This window comes from Colius striatus, chromosome 3 (assembly GCF_028858725.1).
Source record: "Colius striatus isolate bColStr4 chromosome 3, bColStr4.1.hap1, whole genome shotgun sequence".
Taxonomy (NCBI): domain Eukaryota; kingdom Metazoa; phylum Chordata; class Aves; order Coliiformes; family Coliidae; genus Colius; species Colius striatus.
Genome location: NC_084761.1, coordinates 15,791,943 through 15,811,067, shown reverse-complemented (window position 1 = coordinate 15,811,067; position 19,125 = coordinate 15,791,943). Strand labels below are relative to the sequence as shown.

Here is a 19,125-nt window from a genome sequence, read left to right as displayed (position 1 = left end):
TATGCATTCATTACTCAAAAGGAAATGTATCTTGTTTCACATGTATTAAACTGTATAAACTGGAAGCGTGGCCTGACTTTGTGCGGCGGGGCAGGTGCAGCCAAAGGGCCCCTTCCCCCTCCTTTCCAAACATGCCCGTGGGGGCTGCGGGCCCTGGGGCTGTGCCAGCCCCTTCCCCACTGGCATTTGGAGCTGGAGCTGGTCCCACCAGCCTCTCAGGTCCAAGAGTGCTGCTGGGCCCATCCCTCTCCCCCAGCACAGCCTCCACCTGCGGAGCAGCTCCGTGCCGGCTGCCCACAGCACCTGCGCCGCTGGAACTCACAGCCACTGTGGTTATTGTGTGTAATTACTCCGCTGGGATGGGAAGGAATTCCAGAAAAGCACCATAAAAGTCATTATTATCAGTGCTTTGGGGACGATGGCAAAGGCCTTTTGTGGTAGTGTAAGCAGCAGACTGGAAAGGAGCGGAGGTGAATTCCCTGTGCCCTGGGTGGAGGGGGAGGCTGTGCTGCAGCTGCAGCTGCCTGCCTCACGCCTGGCTTTGCTGGGAAAGGCAACGGCCCTCAAGCCCAAATCCCCTCCCAGTGCCCCAGAGCTCTGGCCCCAGGGTGGCTGGTGGCTGATGGGGACTCCCGAGAGGTGGCCTGAGGCCATGGCAGAGTGTCAGGGATAAGTCCAGGCATTTGCTTCTGTGGCTGTTGGTGCTGGCACTGCTCAGGCTCCCTCGCAGGCCCTGAGCCATGGGCCAGCACCATGCTGTGAGAGACAGCTGAATCCTGGGGGCATTGAGATCTGAGTACCAAATCTCCAAATTCTTGGGGGTCTGAGGGACAGCAGAGGGGTGTGAGCTGCATCCACCCTCCCTCTTCAGTGTTGGGAGGAGCTGTGGGAGTGACACTGCTGCCCACCTTGCTGGAGTAGAAGGGTCCCTCCAAACCTCCTCTCTGCCAAATGTCACCTTCCCAACCAGGGGCTTCCAGACAAGGAAAGAAAACTCCAATCTGAGGCAGGAACTTCTGCTGTTAGAAGCTGGTTTGATAAATTTGTGCTTGATTAGGCTAAAAATGAGCCTAAATCAGACGATTTGATCCCGAGCAGGAGTGTGAAGCATGGGGTGGTTGTCAAAGGTGTTTTCTACCCTTGGTTACAGCTTCTGGTGGCTTCAGGAGCACTTGGGTTGGGCTGCTCTGGGATCTATCCCTTTCCCAGGAGTCTTTCCTCCCAAGCATGGGGGATGCCACAGGAACGAAACACATCAGAGCCACGAAGAGGTCAACATGAAAAGGGGCTCTACAGTCCCAGTCCACACCATGAGGACAGCCCTGCTCTCAAGTATGAAATACCTCAACTCACAGCTGTCAGCTGAGAGAAAGAACCTTTTCTTTCTTATTTCTGTGCTCAGTCAAAAGTACAGGCACCTTGCCAAGCCTGGGATCTGGTCTCCATCCCACAAAGTCCCTCCTGCAAGGTGTGAGGCATCCAGACATCACCCATGCTCCAGGCTGCACGCTCAGCTGCAGATACAGAGCTGCTTCAGCCAAAAAGAGAAGGGATTTATGGGCTCCTGCTGCCTCCAAGTAGCTGGTGAAGCTCCATGACTCCTGAGGACCTGACCTCTCTGACACAGGCTCCCCACCACCATGGCTGCCTGTGTGATGCAGCCATCCCCAGGGTGGCCCCACACTGCACGATCTGGCCTGGGTCTCCACTGAGACCATCCCCAGGGGCTGGGGACACACACCAGGCTCTCAGAAAAGCAGGAGGGAAGGATAAGGCAGGGCACTGATCCTGAGAGCAAGTAGTAAAGGCAAAGTGCGGCTGCAAAATAGAATCCCAGAATGGTGGGGGTTGGAAGGGACCTCTAGAGCTCATCCAGCCCATCCCCGTGCTAAAGCAGGTTGCCCTCCATCAGGGGGCACAGGAACATGACCAGGTGGGTTTGGAAACCTCCAGAGCAGGAGACTCCACACCCTCCCTGGGCAGCCTGTGCCAGGGCTCCTCACCCTTAGAGCAAAGAAGTTTTTCCGTAAGTTGAAGTGGAACTTTTTGTGTTCCAGCTGTTAATAAGGTCTCTACTCATAGAGTTGAGTTGGTGGGGATGGGGGTGCTGATGGGGATGTAACAGTTACTCTGAAGCCAGGGTGCAGTCTGTACCGAGCACCAGATCAGGGGAAACTGGCTCACCTGCAGCAGCAGATCTGACATTCTCAGCCAAGAGGGTCTGAACGTGGCCTGTGGCTCCAAGACTCTCCTTTTCTCCCCTGTAGGTGCTGGTCCCGAGGCCAAGGCGCTCACCACAGCCCAGTGATGTCTCCTGGCTCATGCAGATGTCCTCCCCCAGCCCAGCCCAGCCCTGCTCCTGCTCAGTTTCTGGTTTAATGACCACTCGGTCACCTCCACTTGTCAGCCAGAGTCAGCCCCATCGCTCTGTGTTTCAGCAGAGCCTCAGCCCGCAGGGATGGCCACGATGCATCCCACTGGGCTCACCCAGAGCCGCTCCAGCAGCCTGGGAGGTGCGGGATCAAATGGGGATTAAAGGCCACCACACTGAGGAAGGAGCAGGAGAACCACCACAGAGAGATCTGAGGAGCTTTCGGGTGGGCTCTCACAGTGAAATCTCCAATGGTATCAATCTGAAATTCTCTTTCTCAGGCTGAGGAGGGAAAAAAAATAAAGGATTAAAAGAAACCCAACCAAATGTGAATCCATCCTCGGTACAATTAGCTGCAACTTTTAATCTGTCAGCACTGCGATATCATACAGGTGGCATGAATACTGATAAGCATTTTCTATTTGTACAATGAATAATTGAATTTACTTGAGCCACTAAACCTTCCCTATTAAGCTTTAAGTACATGGCTGTGTTGTAACAGCTGAGGTCGTCTTGTCTGCCATAGGAGAAGGGGCTTAATTAGAACCTTCAGAGCTGCTCTGTGCTGAGGGACATGGGTTGGCACAGACCTGCTGCCCAGAGCAACACCGATGTGTGCAGCCATGGCCCTGGGAGGGTTTCACACCTGGGATGGGGCTGTGACCCTTTACTCCTTCCCTTGCATCCATAGGTCAGGATTGGTGCATCCATAGGTCAGGGTTGGGGCTTTTCCAGCTGTGCCCATTGGACTATTCAGTGGCAAGAAAAAGAATTTGCTCATGGGGAAAGAGAAAAAAAATGCCAGAAACCCTCATTATGTCACACCAGGGGAAAGAAACCGTATTCACTATTTGAATGTTTGATTGAAATCCCCTGGAGCAGCTTCATTTTTCATTTGGCTTCACCCTACCCAGGGGCATAAGCTGCTGGAGGCCCAGGGGCTGCTGCAGCTGCAGGAGCAGAGAGTGGCCATTCAACCCCAGCCATGCCCCAAAAACCCAGCCATAGCCAGGGCAAGAGGTTTATGAGCAGGAGGGCCTCACATCCAGTGAGGGAGGGAGCTCCCTTCCCCTCCCCTCTTCTCCCCACGGCCTGATTATTGCTTTTATTCCTTATCAAATCTGACAGCCTCACTGGGAACCAGCTTCTCTGGTCCTCCTCGCCCTTTCCCAGTTGCTGCCTGCATGTTAATTTATTCTGACTGTCTCAGACCGAGGCCCTAATTAATGTTCCTCATTAACAAACAAGGGAAATCTCACAAATGGCATCAAGTTCCAATAAGAATTAATTCTTCACAGAAGATGGGGCGTTCCACAGCTGGTTGGCAGCCACAGCTCCCACAGCCAGCGGTGCTCAGCCCGGCGCGGCGCGGGGGATCAGAACTGGACCCCGACCTGCTCAGTCACCCAGCGTCACTCAACAGAAAACACTCTGCTTTGGCTTTTCAGCCTGCTTTTTGGCTGGGGGGGGGATGTTGGTAAAACATGCTTGGGCTGAGGCTGGAGGGAGTCTCATCAGCTCACACACCCAGCGTGATGCTTCACCTTGCCTGTTTTCACCCAACTGCCCTCCCACCAAAACAAACCTCTGGGTAAACATACCCAGCAAGAACTACAGCGGGAACATCCTCCTCTGATCCGAGGTTTGATGTTAGGAGAACATCCTCCCTTCCACGCCGTTTGATTCGAGCAGCAGGTGGGAAGAGCTCCGAGCACAGAAGCAAAGCGCGGGCAGGGAAGCTCGCTGCAGCCTCCTGGCAGAGTGAGCAGGCAGGGGTGAGTCAGGCCGGCAACGCTGTGCAAACAGCCTGAGAATAAAGCCATTTCATTGCAGAATAATGGTACCATAAAATGCATTTCACTGGCCCTTTAGCAGATATTTGCCATAAATATTTGGGATTAAAAAGAAACTTTTCTGCTGTGCCACTGTATTATCATTTCTGTCTCACCCCTGAGCACCTGTTGGCAGCAATGAATCAGCCCCAGGGCTGGTTTATTGTAGTTGAAAGTGTAGCAGTGACAGTAGTATCTGCTGTCTGGGCATTTCACGGAATCATAGAATGGGGAGGAGAGGGGGTTGGAAGGGGTCTCCAGCGATCATCCAGCACAACCCCCTGCTAAAGCAGGTTCCTCTCCATCAGTTCACACAGGAACGTGTCCAGGTCGGTTTGCAAACCTCCAGAGAAGGAGACTCCACACAATCCCTGTGCAGCCTGTGCCAGGGCTCCCTCACCTCAACAGCAAAGAAGTTTTTCCTCATGTCCTCATGTTTCCTTTCCTCTGTTCCAGCTTGTGCCTGTTACCCCTTGTCCTGTCACCGGCCACCACAAAAAAAGGACTGGCCCCATCCTCTTGCCAGCCACCCTTTAGGTATTTATCAGCTTTGATAAGGTCCCCTCTTCGCCTTCTCTCTATAGGATAAACAGCCCCGGGTCTTGCAGCCTTCCCTTGTCAGAGAGATGCTTCCCCCCCAGCTCAGGGCTTTGAAGCACTCCCTCACCCTGCAGCAGGAGCAGCCCAGACCTGCCGCTCACACCACAGCCTCCCCTACTGCTATTGCCATTACATGGAAGGAGCCAGGAGATGGGGTGATGGGCAATGGGCACAGAATGAGATACACACCCCAGGCTTTCCCCAGGCCCAGGACCTCCAGTTGTTCCCTCACTCCCACGGGCTGTCTTAGCCCTTGCCCACACAAGTGGGGAGCAATCCTCAGTGAGGCTGCCTGCGTGGCTCTGGGAGCCAGCTCAAGGCACAGTGGCTTCTTTCAGCAGCTTTTTGTGGCACAGCTCTAATTTGGGGGTAGGGGGGAGGGTTTCCAACCCCCATCCCTTTCCTGAAATGAAGAAAACATCATTCCCTTAGCTGCTTAACATGCACACAGAGGTCAGCACTAAAGGGGCACCGCTAGAGCAGGGGCTGCTCTCCGGGAGCCGAGAGCAGACGTGGGCACAGCATCCGTGAGAGACGAGCAGCCAGGGAGCAGCAGGAGACAGCCTTTCCTCCCCCCGAGGATGCCTGCGGCCCCCAACGCCCCATCCACCAGCTTTCATTAAGCTTGGAAATCAGACTCTCTGATGGATTGCTAATTAAGCTTTCCAGCAGTGTTTTTAAAAAAAACAAGCTCAAAAAGGCCTCTTCGGTTGGGATTTCATTCTGCTCACAAAGATTACAAACGCAGGCAATTAGAACAAGGCTGGCATGCAAGGGAGGAGAGAAAAAAGGCCTCCCTCGTTAGGCCAGGGGGGGGACAGAGTCCCTCCACAAGCAGGTACAGATGACTCAGAGCTGTTGAATAACCCTGCTGCCCTCTCTCTGCCATGGGGAAGGGCTCCCAGCGCTGATATTAACTCCTCCAGCAGCTGTGTATCACTTGCCAGGCAAGAGAGAAATCCTCGGATTGGCTCTCGGCTGGCTGGCTGTGGAAGCTGGTAGCCAAGGAAAGTGTTAATTGAACAGCCTCTCTAGCTGCGTCGGACAGCTGGCTGAGAACTGCTTTATTTCCCCTCCCCACAATTTTCAGTTCAAATGAATTATTTTCTCTAAAGTGTTTCTGAGGGGCAGGGGGAAAGGATGAAGTTTCAGCCGTTCCCTCCCATCCCTCCTGCTTTTCTCTCATCCTTCTCTTGGCCACATTTGATCGCTGAATATTAAAAAAATAATCAACTTCAAATAAAACCTGAAAGATCGAGTCAAGGTAGCGACAGAGAATACGCCTGTTGGAACGTGGGAGGTGTTTTCCTGCATGAAGTGGGATGGCAGCTTGCTTTCAGTCTAAAATAAACCACACCACCCCTTTTGACAGGCACAGCTGTTTTTTGGGGGGGATCCCTCTGCCTTGTGTGATACCTGCATGAACAACCCGCTGTGGCACTGCCGAGAGCCAAATGGCAGCCACCTCCACCAGGTCTGCCAGGAGGGAGGTGAAACCGAGCAAGTGGACGAGGACAAGGACTGAGGTGCTGTCCCAGCAGTGCCTCTGCTCAGCCCACGCGTGAACAGTCACAACTAGAGCAGGGGAAGCCCAAAAAGACTCTGAGGCAGGGCTTTTCATCCTTCCCGTCTCGGCCCAGGGGGTCTGGTGGCGGTCAAATGCCCCCGGATCGCTCCCAGCAAGGGGAGCACGCCGGGGACGCAGGAAGGAGGTGAAGGGCTGAGCTACCGCTGTGCCAGCGTGCATGTGGGCCGGGAAGCTTCGCGGCGTGACCAGCGGCAGGCCCGCGGACACAGCACCGGCACGTCGCGGCCGCCGTGGGCAAACCGGAGGGCCCGGTCAGCGGGTTTCAGCGGTTTCACCTCAGCACATTTGTCTGCCTTCCTTACACACAAAATTCACCCCTTCCTTTTAATTAGGGCAAGTTAATGAAAGCAGCACGCTCCCATTCCCTCGCCTTCACGCGGTATGAGGGGCCACATCTTGCCAAGGCTGTCACCGAGGCACAGCTCACCCCAGAACGGGGCAACAACCAGCTCGGCGCCACAAGCTGACAACCCCGCCAGCCTCTCCCTCCCCCATCACAGTGGTGACCTTCAAAAGCCCTCCAAATGCACTGTTTCCCACCGATCCCAAACACAGAACCACGGAATCATTTCAGTTGGAGAACACCTTTAAGCTCATGGAGTCCAACCCCTCTCCTCACCCTGCCAAGCCCAGCACTAACCCAAGTCCCTCAGCACCTCAGCTACACGGCTTTGCAACGTCTCCAGGGATGGGGACTCCACCACCTCCCCGGGCAGCCTGGGACAGTGTCCAACAACCCTCTCGGTGAAGTTCTTCCCCATCTCCAGTCTCAACCTGCCCGTGGCTCCCACCCTCGCCTGGGAGCGGGCAGAGCCGCTTCGGCCCGGCCAGCAGCAACATCTAGTGGCCGTGCCTTCCCGTGCCGGCTGCCGAGGGAGCCCCAGAGCCGCGGCTGGGCTCTGAACGGAGCTTTATGTGCTTTACTGTGCTTCATACAGGCTGCTGTTAAAAAACGAACCAAAGCAAGGAAACACAGAAAGGTCAAAGTGGGAGAAGAATAGCCAGGGGGAGCAGCCGGGGGGCACCGGGCCTGGCGGGGCGGCCGGGCCGCGGGGCGGGGAGCGGCAGGGCCCGCAGCGGGGTCCGGCTGGCCGGGGAGGGAGCGGGGCTGAGCGCCCCGTGGGGCGATCCGCTCGTGTTTCGGGGCGCTCCGCCCCGCGAAGCTCCGCCCGCCCGCCCGCCGAGGAAGCGTGTCCCCGCCGCCGCGCCGTCCGTCTCCGCGGCAACGGGCGGAGCGCGGCCCGCGGCGGGGCTCGGGCGGCGCCCGGCGCCATGGCGGCCGCCGGAAGCCCCAGCGTCTTCCTGCTGGCGGTCAGCGGGCAGATCGAGAGCGGGCAGGTGAGCGCGGGGTGCCGGCGCGGAGGGGAGCCGCGTCCCGGGCCTTGCCGGCGCGGCCCCGGCGCTGCCGCTGTGCCAGGGGCTGGGCTGGGCCTGAGACACCCCTCACGCCCCAGCCCCGACCCGAGCCGCGCGGGTCGGTTCCCTGCGCCCGGCTGCACCGGCAGTGGTGGAGTCCCCGTTCCTGGAGATACCGCGAAGCCCTGTAGCTGAGGTGCTGAGGGACGTGGTTAGGGGTGGGCTTGGCAGGGTGAGGGGAGGGGTTGGATTGGAGGAAAGGTTGGACTCTATGCATACATACTCCTGTGTAGATGTTGCCTATATATGATGTATACTTATGTACTCACAGTGCCCTGCACAGACTGACTGGAGCCGAGTCACCTGAGTGCCTCTGTTAGAACACACCAAAGCAAACAAGCATAGCGCTGCCCTTGGTCCCAGTAATTCCCTACTGACACAGCCCCTCTCCCCCACAGTTCCCTGGATTCGATGACCTCTACTGCAAGTTCTGCTTTGTCTATGGCCAAGACTGGGTTCCCACAGCGGTAAGATGCCATTGTGCACCCCTAAACCCCGTCCTGCTGTCCAGGCAGCACCTGTGTGAGGGGTTTGGTGCAGGCCCCTGGCCCACACCACGCTCCCCGCAGGGCCTGGAGGAGGGCATCTCCCAGATCACCTCCACGAGCGACGTCGCACCCACCACGCTCGTCTGGAACTTCCCCATCGACATCACCTTCAAGAGCACGAACCCGTCGGGCTGTGAGTGCCAGGGGTGGTGGGGTGCAGGCGCAGAGCAGAGCCCTCCCCTCACACGCGCCTCCTTTGCAGGGCCACAGATCGTGCTGAGTGTCTATGGACCCGACTTCTTTGGAAACGATGTGGTCAGGGGTTACGGAGCTGTGCATGTTCCCTTCGTGCCTGGAAGGTGAGGTGACAACCTGGCTTTCAGGACTGAAATAATCTTTTGGTTTAGAAGCAAAAATGTTCCCATATCTCCTTATTGTGTCTTATCCATTTCATACAAAGAACATGGATTTTCTAACAGCAGCCCTGGTTACCAAATCATTTTTGCTAATCCTGTAGACAACCTTAAGGTCCAGACTGGCATGTAGGAAGCCCAACTATGAAGCACAGCACTTACCTCTCCCCCATCACTCTCATCACCTGCAAAGCTTTCATTCCTTGCCCTGGAAATGGAGGAGGACACGCTCTTCCTCTGTGAACAAACCCTTTCTTTGTGGAAGGGAAAGTATTCTACCTTGAGATGTTTGGGGGTCTGAGGTGCCTGAAATTCTGGCAACTTCATAAACATAAGGAGTCCTGCCAGCGCTGTTTGAATCAATCCACTTCTGTGCATCTCATGTTTGTTTCAGGCACACAAGAACCATCCCTATGTTTGTTCCAGAGTCCACATCTTTGCTGCAGAAGTTTACAAGGTAATCGTTAAAGACTTTTTTTCCTCCATGTTCTCAATCACAAAGGTACATCCAGGAACTCACTGGTGCATACATGTGAAAACTTTGTATCATCACCAGATAGTTTTGACTTCTGTAGGTAAAAATCATAGTTTTAGGTGTCTAGGTCTTTTGAAGAGCTTTCTTAAAACATGTTAACTATGAGCTTCACCAAGCTCTTGGCCTGAGCAGCAGCTCCACGTTCCACGGGGTGATTCCTCCCAGAGATCCAACCTGCACTACTCAGATAATTTTACTGAGCATGTCAGTTGTCAGGGGACTCTAAGGAGGTGTGCTGCAGTCTGTCCCTAAATCTTACCATTGCTAGGGGCTTTTCTTGCATGATAGTCACATTAAAAGCAACGTGGGAAGAAAGGCAGAACATGGCAGAACCATTCCCAGTTCCACCTTTTCTTCCACCTGGAATGTGTGTGCTGTAAGCTGTCTTGTTCAGACACATACATCCCTTCTGAAGCAGCATCTACACACAGCAGCACAGGGTGTGCACAGGTTCAGGTGTTTCCCTTCCATTGTATTAAGGACATTTCTAGTGATCTTTGAGCTGCTTGTTGGGCTGTGGCTTGCCTGTACCAGAGCCAGCCCTGTGGTACTTGGGCACTTTGGCTCAGAGTCAGAAAGGGAATCTCAGTTCCTGGCAGTCAGGATTCAACTGATTTACTTCTCTCTGCTTCTTCTCTTGGCTTTTTCTTCCCTTGCTGTAGAATCTACACTCTAATTTGTATACTTTCATATTACCATAGAATGGTGGGGGTTGGAAGGGACCTTTAGAGATCATCCAGTCCACCCCCCCTACTAAAGCAGGTTCACCTAGATCGGGTCACACAGGAACATGTCCAGGTGGGTCTGGAAACCTCCAGAGAAGGAGCCTCCCTGGGCAGCCTGTGCCAGGGCGCCCTCACCTGAACAGTAAAATAGTTTTTTCTTATGTTTAAATGGAAGTTTTTGTGTTCCAGCTTCTTTCTATTACCCAAAAAGTTCCATTTAAACATAAGGAAAAACTGCTTTACTGTGAGCCTCTGGTGTATTCAAACCTCTGTTACTCTGGGTAGTCACAAGCAGAATCAGTTTCAAAAACATCTCTGCCATAGTAAGATTTTGTCTATCCCAGAAATAACTTGGATTTAACCTAATATGTATGAAATTGGTTTGGTTTTTTTCCTTAGAGAGACAAAACTTACCTCTGATCATAGTAGATCAGCAACGAGGTGAATGAGTCTTCAACAGTTTCTAGTGCAAACAAAATCTGGGAATCTCAGAGACTAGCAAACAAAGGGTGGAGTTTTAGACTGGATATTAGGAAAAACTTCTTTACTGAGAGGGTTGTTGGACACTGTCCCAGGCTGCCCAGGGAGGTGGTGGAGTCCCCATCCCTGGAGATATTGCAAAGCCGTGTAGCTGAGGTGCTGAGGGACATGTGTTAGTGCTGGGCTTGGCAGGGTGAGGGGAGGGGTTGGGCTCCATGAGTTTAAAGGACTTTTCCAACCAAAACTTCAATGATTCTATGATTAAATCCCCCCTGCTTCTTTTTTTAACGTGCATATAATGAAGTGGATCAAATCCACACATGAGCCAAGGTATCCAGTTAATTATTTTCAATTTTCTTTTCCAAGCTGGTTCACTGGGAGACGTCCAGAATTCACAGACCCCAGAGTGGTGGCACAGGGAGAAGGAAGAGAAGGTGAGTGAGGCCCTGGGAGCTCCTGCCTGCAGCCCTTGAACAACAGCAGGCCACAGCTTGGCCATCCCTGTCCTATGGATAAAAAAAGACCAGTTGTTCCTGCTGGGAACAGTCCTTCCTGGCTAGGGGAGGAGTTAACTATTCAAAAACCTCTCTTACCCAGTTTTATTGACCTTTCTTGTAGTAACGAGGGTGCGATCTCAAGGCTTCGTCACCATTTCCTTCAACGTAGCGACCAAAGACATGAAGAAGCTGGGCTATGCTGTGAGCCCACAGGACATGCAGAGCTCTTCTCTGGGGCCTCTTACAGAAGGGTTCCACAACTACTGAACTCAGGCATGAGATCTGCAAAAGCTCACAGAGAAGCTCAGCACTTGGGAGCTTTTTGTGGCGAAAGAAAGAAACACAAACCCTTTGGAATCATCACCCGAGGACAATCCTTTCTGTAAGCCTACAGGTGGAAGTATTATGTAAACTCAGATAATGTCTAGACCTGTAACAAAATATTTGTATTAACAAGCCTTTTGTACACTCTTTATATACTTAAAGGATAGGAAAGCAGAGCTGTAGCAGAGTTCCTGTCATTCAAACATCATTGCACACTCACTTCTTTCTACTAATAGGATTTTTGGGGGTAAAAATGGGAAATTGGAGTGATTGCACCATCCAAAAAAGGGAGACACTGGAGTGACACCCCCTGCAAAGGCAACAGCAGTTTGTAATCCCTCCTCATCCTTTAGAGTCTGTGCCAGCAACTCAAACAGCTCAGGCACTGCAGAAACAAAGCTCCTCCCATTTTTCAGGGGAGCAGCCTGGGCTCTGCATGTAGATGATGATGATGACTCTTCCTGCATCAAGTTTCAGGAAGAAAAAATAGAAGGACAGCAGTTCATTTTAGAGGAGATGGAGAGACCATGGCACTAACACATCCCTGCTGCCTGGTTTCAACTTCTGGAAGAACAAAGTGCATTTGAAACACAGATATTGACCAAAAAATAGACTTCAGGCTCTGCAAAGGAAGTGGAGTCTCAGTAAGCCAGCTGTGCCTGCAGCCAGAGGCAGCATTTACCTCCAGCTCAGGTACCAGAGGAGCTGCACTGCACAGGAGAGCGGGGAGAAGCAGAGAGGACCTGCTCCTCCCTTCAGAAGGTGCCTCCAGCTTCTGCATCACACAGAAACACACTGTGGCTTCTCTGCCTGGCTGCAGAGCTGCTCCTCGTGTCTCACCATGGTCTTTCAGTGCCTCCTGCTCTGTGCTAATGCCAGTGCTCTTCTAGGCTGAACCAGCCCTGTGATCTAAATAGATGTTTCTCTGCTACTAGGGGTTTGCAGTTGTTGGTGCCAAAAGGGATGTTTCCAAGTCCCAAATCCTCCACAATCTGCTATTCTTACAGGTACAAAAGAGAAAGGATGGATGCTACAAGGGAATGACTAACTGCTTAGTCATTGGGCATGTAATCTCTTGTGTTTGACTGCACCGACCTAGAGGTGACACTGAGAATGGCTTAACAGGACAGCACCCTGGAAGTGAAGGGCCAAGACCCCAACGCTGCAGAAATCCAAGCAGCAAGGCAGGGTGCTGAGCTGCAGAGCCCCCAGCCACGTGCTGACTGCAGCATCCAGGCACGTGGTTATTTCACGCGGAGCCCTGCGACTGAATAAATACACCTTCTGACAAGATAATGTGATCACTGCAGTTTTGCTGCGAGCATTAGCATCTCTTATACTGTTTAAAATACTTTTCAAAACACCGTTACAGATGATTTTTCATCTCTTAGCTCTTTCCCTATCTTCTTCTTGTTGGTTTTACCCTTCCAGCAAGCGCCTCCACCAGTTGTTTTGGCAACTGTTGTAATCTCTGAACCAAGTCACTTTGGAATCCACATTAATAAGTATTTCCTGTTGGCTCAGAGGGGAGGCAAGGAGCTGTTTCCTTTTCAGAAGTATTTGGGAAGCAGCTAGCTACAGTAGCAGGATAAGTATCTGTGCTTGAAATACTTGAAAGGCAAACATTAAACCTACTGCTGTACTACCACTTAAAGCTCTTTTTCCCCTTGAGCAGTTATGTGCTCCGTTCCAATTAGTGCAAAGCTGCCCAGCGGAGCTTCTCATCCTGAGAAACCCGTTAGAGCCAGATAAATCCCAACCTTTGTGCCCACAGGAACACAGTGAGTTAATTCACAGGCAGCTCTGCAGTGGGGACCGCAGTGGGACGACTGACCTCCTGAATCGCTCCCATTTCTAACGGCTGGTTGGATGCTTTACTGCACTGAGCCTGATCAAACCTGACACGTGTTGTGTGCTTGCACAGCTTCACCATCCACAGCCAGGCTGCAGGGACCCTCGGAAGGAAGGAGAAAAGAAAACAGTGCAAAGCAAGGAGGTTGAAAAAACCCCCAGAGTCCATTAAACAGTATTTAAGATACCCAGCTGTGAGCAGATACACTGATACCTGCAGTATTGGGGCTGTTTGGGCTTTTCTTTCGCTCCTCAGGGTCTTGAGTATATTTGTGAAGAACCCATGCACCTTCTTTGAGGCCTTAAAAATATGTTTAGCTTTGTGGGTGCTTCACTGAGGGAGCTTTTGGTCTGATGCTGTTTGCTCCTGACACAAGGGCAGGTGTGGGGGGGATGTTTTCAGTTAAGGGTTTCCCTAGGTCAGTGCCGTTCCTTTGTTGTGAGAGGCAACTGCTGATCTCCCTGATAAACACCCTCCTTTTGCTGGGAGCTGTGGCTGGTTTAAGTCTTTGGTGCTCAGGCATGGTGGAGCGTTCACAGCTGTTCCACCCTGCAGAGAATCTGCTCTGGTGAGGGAGGAGGAAAGGCAAACACGGTGCTGCGGGAGCGGGTAACACTAAGCAGGGATTTACAATCCATAAGTGTTTCTTGCAGTTAGTGCCAAAGGGTAAAAGAACCTCGTGCTTTAAGAAAGGCTCCAAAAGGCCCAGCTTTGCTGTAGCAGAAGCTCAGAGTAACCTCCTTTTGCCCACTCTCCAGGCAGCTGTACCCACCCTGCTCAGGTGCAGGTTTATCATTCTCCCTTTTATTCAAAGCAGAGCTGAGGCTCTCAGGCCCTTGTAGGGCAGACAGCAGCAAGGGGCTGTTAGCAGTGCAGCTCCTGCTTTGTTACCCTCAAGTCTCTCCCAGACAGTGAAACTGGCCATTAACTTCCTAAATCAAGATGAGCAGGAAAAAAAACCAAATAATCTTCTTCAGAACGTGTGTCCTGCACAGGATGAGGCTTCAAGGCCACCAAGAGTGTGACCCACAGGAGGTGAATGAAGGACAGCTCTTCTCTGCTCTCCTGCTCATGAGGGGCTTTGGGGAGAGCTGCACAGCAGCACTTCACAGCAGAGTTTTCCTGCCAGCCCTGTGGGAGCCACCCAGGGAGGGAGACAGACAGAGATCTGGACTAATCAGCTTGGGAATCAAACCCTCAAGAAAAAAACAGAAATCAGTCTTTAGAAACTGCTATTTTCAGTCCTTTCTACCAAAGTAGAAACTACAGCATCAGCTCCTGCCCTCTCAGGGCAGTTTCCAACCTTTAGGAAGATGCTGGAGGTTGCTAATAACAGCTAAAAATGGGGTTGCATGAAGGACAGCCAAGGTTTTCCTGTTCCTGCATGGAAATCACTTGGTGCAATGGTGCTGGTCCCCTGGGGCACACACATCCCAGTACCAGGAGCCACCTGAGCAGGACTGAAACAGGAATCTGAGCATCAGGGAGCGCTCGAGAAACCATCTCCTCCTGAGACAAGCAAGGCTCTGTGACACCAGCAGCAGCACGGCAGCCGCAAGTTATCTCCATCTGAAAACGAGCCTTGCTGACACATCAGAGCTGACAGCGACTGCTCCCCAGCAGCAGTGTTGGTTTAGGAGCAGGAATCTCCTGTGAAACACTCCAAAGGACAAAAAAGACAGTAAAACCAAAAGAGCACAGAAACACAGAACAGAAGGGTTTGAAGCAAATTGGAGCTTCAGTGCCAACTCTGCCTGGGCTCACCCCCAGCAACATTTTAGCCCGTGACAAACCATCCCCTGGGTGACCCGTTTGTGCCCAGGTCAGTGGAGCATCGTGCCAGGAGCTGCTGCGCAGGGACACAAGGGGCTAAACACCCTGGGTCTGCAGTCCCAGGCATGGGTCTGGGCGTGACAGGGGGACAGGACAGCTGTGGTGGGAGATGGAGGTCACACAGAATGAGCTGCATCAGCGGTGACAGAGCCGGGCCTGCACTGGCAGCTGCAGCGTGGAGCTGGTGTCTGTGACATGACGCCACTGCCAGCTCACAAGCGTCTGGGGACATCAGGCCCCACCAAACCAGAGTACCAGCAAGAGCCACCTTCCTCTGGGCCTTCTCCCTTTAGGCTGGCAGTGCCAGGGGACAGCACTGAGCAGCATCTGGGCGAGTGGGTGGCTGTAGCAGAGCCCAGGCAGGACATCGCTGGGGTGCCCCTGAACATCCTCAAGGAGCCAAACCTCTCCTCTTGCACCTACCAGCCAGCTCACCCAGAGACCCAAAGCCCACACACCCCAGCCTGCCCCAGGAGCATGTCTGGAGCAGCCACCAACAGCAATTTTGACTGTCTTTCAGGTCACACAATCCCCTAAATAGGAACGTGGCCAAGAGCTGAGTAAAGGCGGCCCAGCCCACACCTCTGCCAGCCTGCAGAGAGCACTCAGCACCCTCCACTGTCTCGGGGCTAGGCTTGAGACAACAAATTTCCAGTGCCTGGCCATCTTCAGGGCACGAATGCTGTTAGAAATCATCCTTCAGCCACCAAAATCAGGCCTGAGCCCCCAGCAGGGAGGCTGCAATGAAGTAAGGGTGCAATGCAACCCACTTTCCCAGCAGGGTACAAGTGATTCAGCCCCTCATCCCTCAGAGGCAAGAGCAGAAGCAGCATCTAACTGCTGTAGGTTTCTATTTTTATGCCTCTATTCAGGCCAAGATATTTAAGTCCCCAAATTCACCTCAGAGAATATTACATTTAGTGCCAGACTTGCTAATGAAGACATTTAAAAAGCAAAAAAACCAAACCCACCGCCGTCACCCAACACAACCCCAGCCAGCCCACAGTCTCCTGGGCCATCTGTGCTGTTACACCACGGCAGAACAGACTCCCTTCAGCCTGGTTAATCCACACAATCTCCTTCCACAGCCAAAAAGCCTTTCAAGTAGGACTTGGACCTCACTTCCTGACTGTCTCAAGTTCTGTGTTTCCACCCTCACCGAGGCACAAAGAAAGCACCTAATGATTTTTTGCCTTAGAAATGACTAGAGGTGGTTCAGCCCCAGAGCTCTGGGGAACCTCTTACATGGGTCAGCTGTAGTACAGCTGGTGGGACAAGCCCACGCTGGGTCAGCATGCCACAGAGGATCCCACTCAGCCCTCACCACCCTCTGCTGCTCAGCACCAGGCCCGGAGCTCCTCCAGCCCAGCTTCAGCTGTGCAATGTGCTCCCACAGGCCAGCACTGCAGCTGTTGGTGGTTTCACAAAGGGGTTATTAGTCAGCTGTGTCAGTGGCTACTGAACTTATAAAGCCTTTGCTTCAGGAAGATCTCTGCTACTGGCTCGAGCTCTGAGCCCACCTACAGCAGCTCCAGCATGTTTAAACTGGGCTGAAACTCACAGTGAGGTTCTCCTAGAGAGTACTTGAGCTGTCAAACCTCATAGCTATCAGCACCGATTCCAGGGTGAGATTTCACATCAGGCAGCAGCAGGCAGGGAGCTGAGGAGACAAACTCCACTTTTACTACAGCTTTATTCCAGCTATTTGAAATGGAATTGATTTTCCTTCACCTGAGAATGGGAACCCATTTGCTGAACAAGTGCTGAGAACAGGTCATGTAGTGCATCCAGGCTGCTTTTCTAAGTGTTTGCACAGCCACAGAGGATTTTTCAATACCTGCTCCCTCCACTCTCAGCATTCCCTCTACCTTCATCCCTCTGCACACAGACGTGTCACACGTACCTGTGCTCTGTGCACAGCAGCTCTCCACTGGCCATGAACACAGCCACGTGCAGTATTTTGCACTTCAACAGCATTTTTTACTAGTCTCAAGGTACATCACAACTAACAATGCTGCTGCTGCTGCTCACTGGTTGGCTTGTGGATGAAGTATGTACCACCTCCCTGCCCCTGGGGAAAGATTTTCCCCTTGTCTCTTCCAGGAGTTATTTGCCAGACGCCCAAGGGTCCAGTTTGGTGCCGCTCTGAGCACCCACAGTGAAGCCAGAGCACATGCCATCTCCTGCCAAGATCCCTCCCTGCTCCCTCATTCCTGATTTACTGACTCCCCTGCTCTGCAGAGCGCTGGGTTGTGTGCTGCTGGCAGGAAGCCAGTTCCCCTGGCTCACCAGGCCACTGCCACTCACCTGGCACCAAAGGCAACTGCCACTCACTGAAGCCCTGTGTCTTCAACAAGTACAGGGTACAACTGACTGACTGCAAAAGACAAAGAGACGGGGTTGCTATCACCATGTATGACATTAGCTCTTCCCTATTTATAATCCTGAACTCCCAAAGTTCTGTCTTTACCTGTGCCCCAGCTCACAAGCAAGGGAGGAGGTTACCTGGAAGGCAAACAACAACTGCCTTCTAAAAGGGGGAAGTTTCCAATGTGAGAGGCTGCAGAAACCACGTTGATTCTCCGAAACGCAGCTTGCAGGTAGTTGCAGAGCTCTTGCCAAAGCTCCAGCTCGAGCTGGCAGGAGCCATTTCTCAGAGCTGGATGCAAAGGGGTGGAAAGGCCGAGCTCCACTCAGCCCAGCGCAAACAAGAGCTAACAGCAATGGATGTGTTCAGCAAGAATCCTTTGGCAGCAGCGGTGTGGATGAGGGCAAGCCTCTATGTAATACTTTATCCAGACAGCCCTCTTCCTCCACAAAAGCAGGCAGATATCACCTCACTTCACAGGAGAGGAAGAGGAAACCTGGGGAGGGGCGGGAAGCAGCTTCCCCAAGGTCAGCGGAAGGCTCAGCCACAGCCAGATCTCTCTCACAACAGGCTTTATCAGCCCTGACTCCCTCCAGCAATCCCAAGAGCCTGCAGGATACAGCTCCTCCAGAGAGTCATCAAAAAGGCTTCCACTTTCAGCCTTTCCTAAATCTTTCTTTTCAAATGTGCCATTTAAGAGACAGGAGTAAAAGCGTGAAGCAGTACTGATGACACAGAAAAATACAGACCAGGCAGAGAAGGGACAGGCACAGAAGAGCCCTCCTGCACAGGAGCAGAAGGCATCCATCCTCCTGCAAAAACGAGAAGTGCAAAAAGCAACAGGTCTGTGGGTTGCCACTCTGCAGAGGTTTTTCTCTTCTCCTTTCCCAGCTGAGCACAGAGGCAAAATGAATCAAAGCCCTGACTGCAGGGAGTGTTACTGGGGGTGGGTTTGTACAATCGCCCCTGCCAGCTCTGTACCACCCAAACCCAAAACAGATGCTTTTTTCCTCACGGCCACCTTTCTGATTGTCAGGTCTCTAATACCACTGTGGTTTCAGCATGAAAAATTAAGTATTTGATTAGTGATCTGTCTGATTGGCAGCAATAAGTAACTACAGGAAGCCTGGAGGGGCTCTGGAGAGGCAGCTCTTGAAACAACTCACTAATCAAGTACCCTTCAATTAAAACCACTCAGAATTACAAACCAAAGTCACTTCCCAGCTGGAGACAGGCTCGCTGCCACCCAATCAGCAATGTCACTTGGTGGATGGGAGAGAGCAAGACTGGGAAGTGAGGGCTCCCAAAGCCAGCTGTGTCAGTGCCCCAACCCTTACTACACAGGTGACAGCTTGGAAAGTCACCCCTTCCCCAGCCTTCTGTGTCAAGACACACATGGAAACCTCCACCGAGACGGCACTTCATCACCCCTCCAACGGTGTGGTTTAAAGGGAAACAAGCTTTAAAGAAGCAATTCAGCCACCTGCAACACAAGTCTTCATTTTTATTGAGTTAGTAAGGTCTCAACCAATTCTGATGGAAGCCATCTCTAAGAAACCCTCTTTCTCGCAGGAAGGGCAGGGCAGGGCTGCCCCAGGGAGCACGCAGGGAAGGGAGCACAGCACAGCACACAAGCAGCGTTGGGTTCCTCCCAGCACCTAAAGCTCCTACACAAACCTTCCATCATCTCACACCCATCCATCAGCCGGCTTCCAAACACGTAAGTGACACGTGGCAGCGCGGGGTGCGCCGGAGGGGATCGTAAACGCTACGCGGAGTCTGGAAGAAGCGACACGGCTGGAA

General features: G+C 52.7%; 1 protein-coding gene across 1 annotated transcript; it reads left to right on the top strand.

The window, feature by feature from the left end:
• Nucleotides 1-7,629: 7,629 nt before the first annotated feature.
• B9D1 (B9 domain containing 1) lies at nucleotides 7,630-11,443 on the top strand. The gene is made up of 7 exons (XM_061992816.1): nucleotides 7,630-7,729; nucleotides 8,206-8,274; nucleotides 8,377-8,488; nucleotides 8,558-8,654; nucleotides 9,103-9,165; nucleotides 10,815-10,882; nucleotides 11,067-11,443. The coding sequence occupies exons 1-7, from the start codon at nucleotides 7,664-7,666 to the stop codon at nucleotides 11,210-11,212; spliced, it is 621 nt and encodes a 206-aa protein (XP_061848800.1). The 5' UTR covers nucleotides 7,630-7,663; the 3' UTR covers nucleotides 11,213-11,443.
• The last annotated feature ends 7,682 nt before the right edge of the window (nucleotides 11,444-19,125 follow it).

Coding starts and splice junctions, on each gene's coding strand:
- B9D1 (XM_061992816.1), top strand. CDS start 7,664: ATGGCGGCCGCCGGAAGCCCCAGCGTCTTCCTGCTGGCGGTCAGCGGG. Junction 8,655..9,102: donor GTTCCCTTCGTGCCTGGAAG/GTGAGGTGACAA, acceptor TGTTTGTTTCAG/GCACACAAGAACCATCCCTA. Junction 10,883..11,066: donor ACAGGGAGAAGGAAGAGAAG/GTGAGTGAGGCC, acceptor CCTTTCTTGTAG/TAACGAGGGTGCGATCTCAA.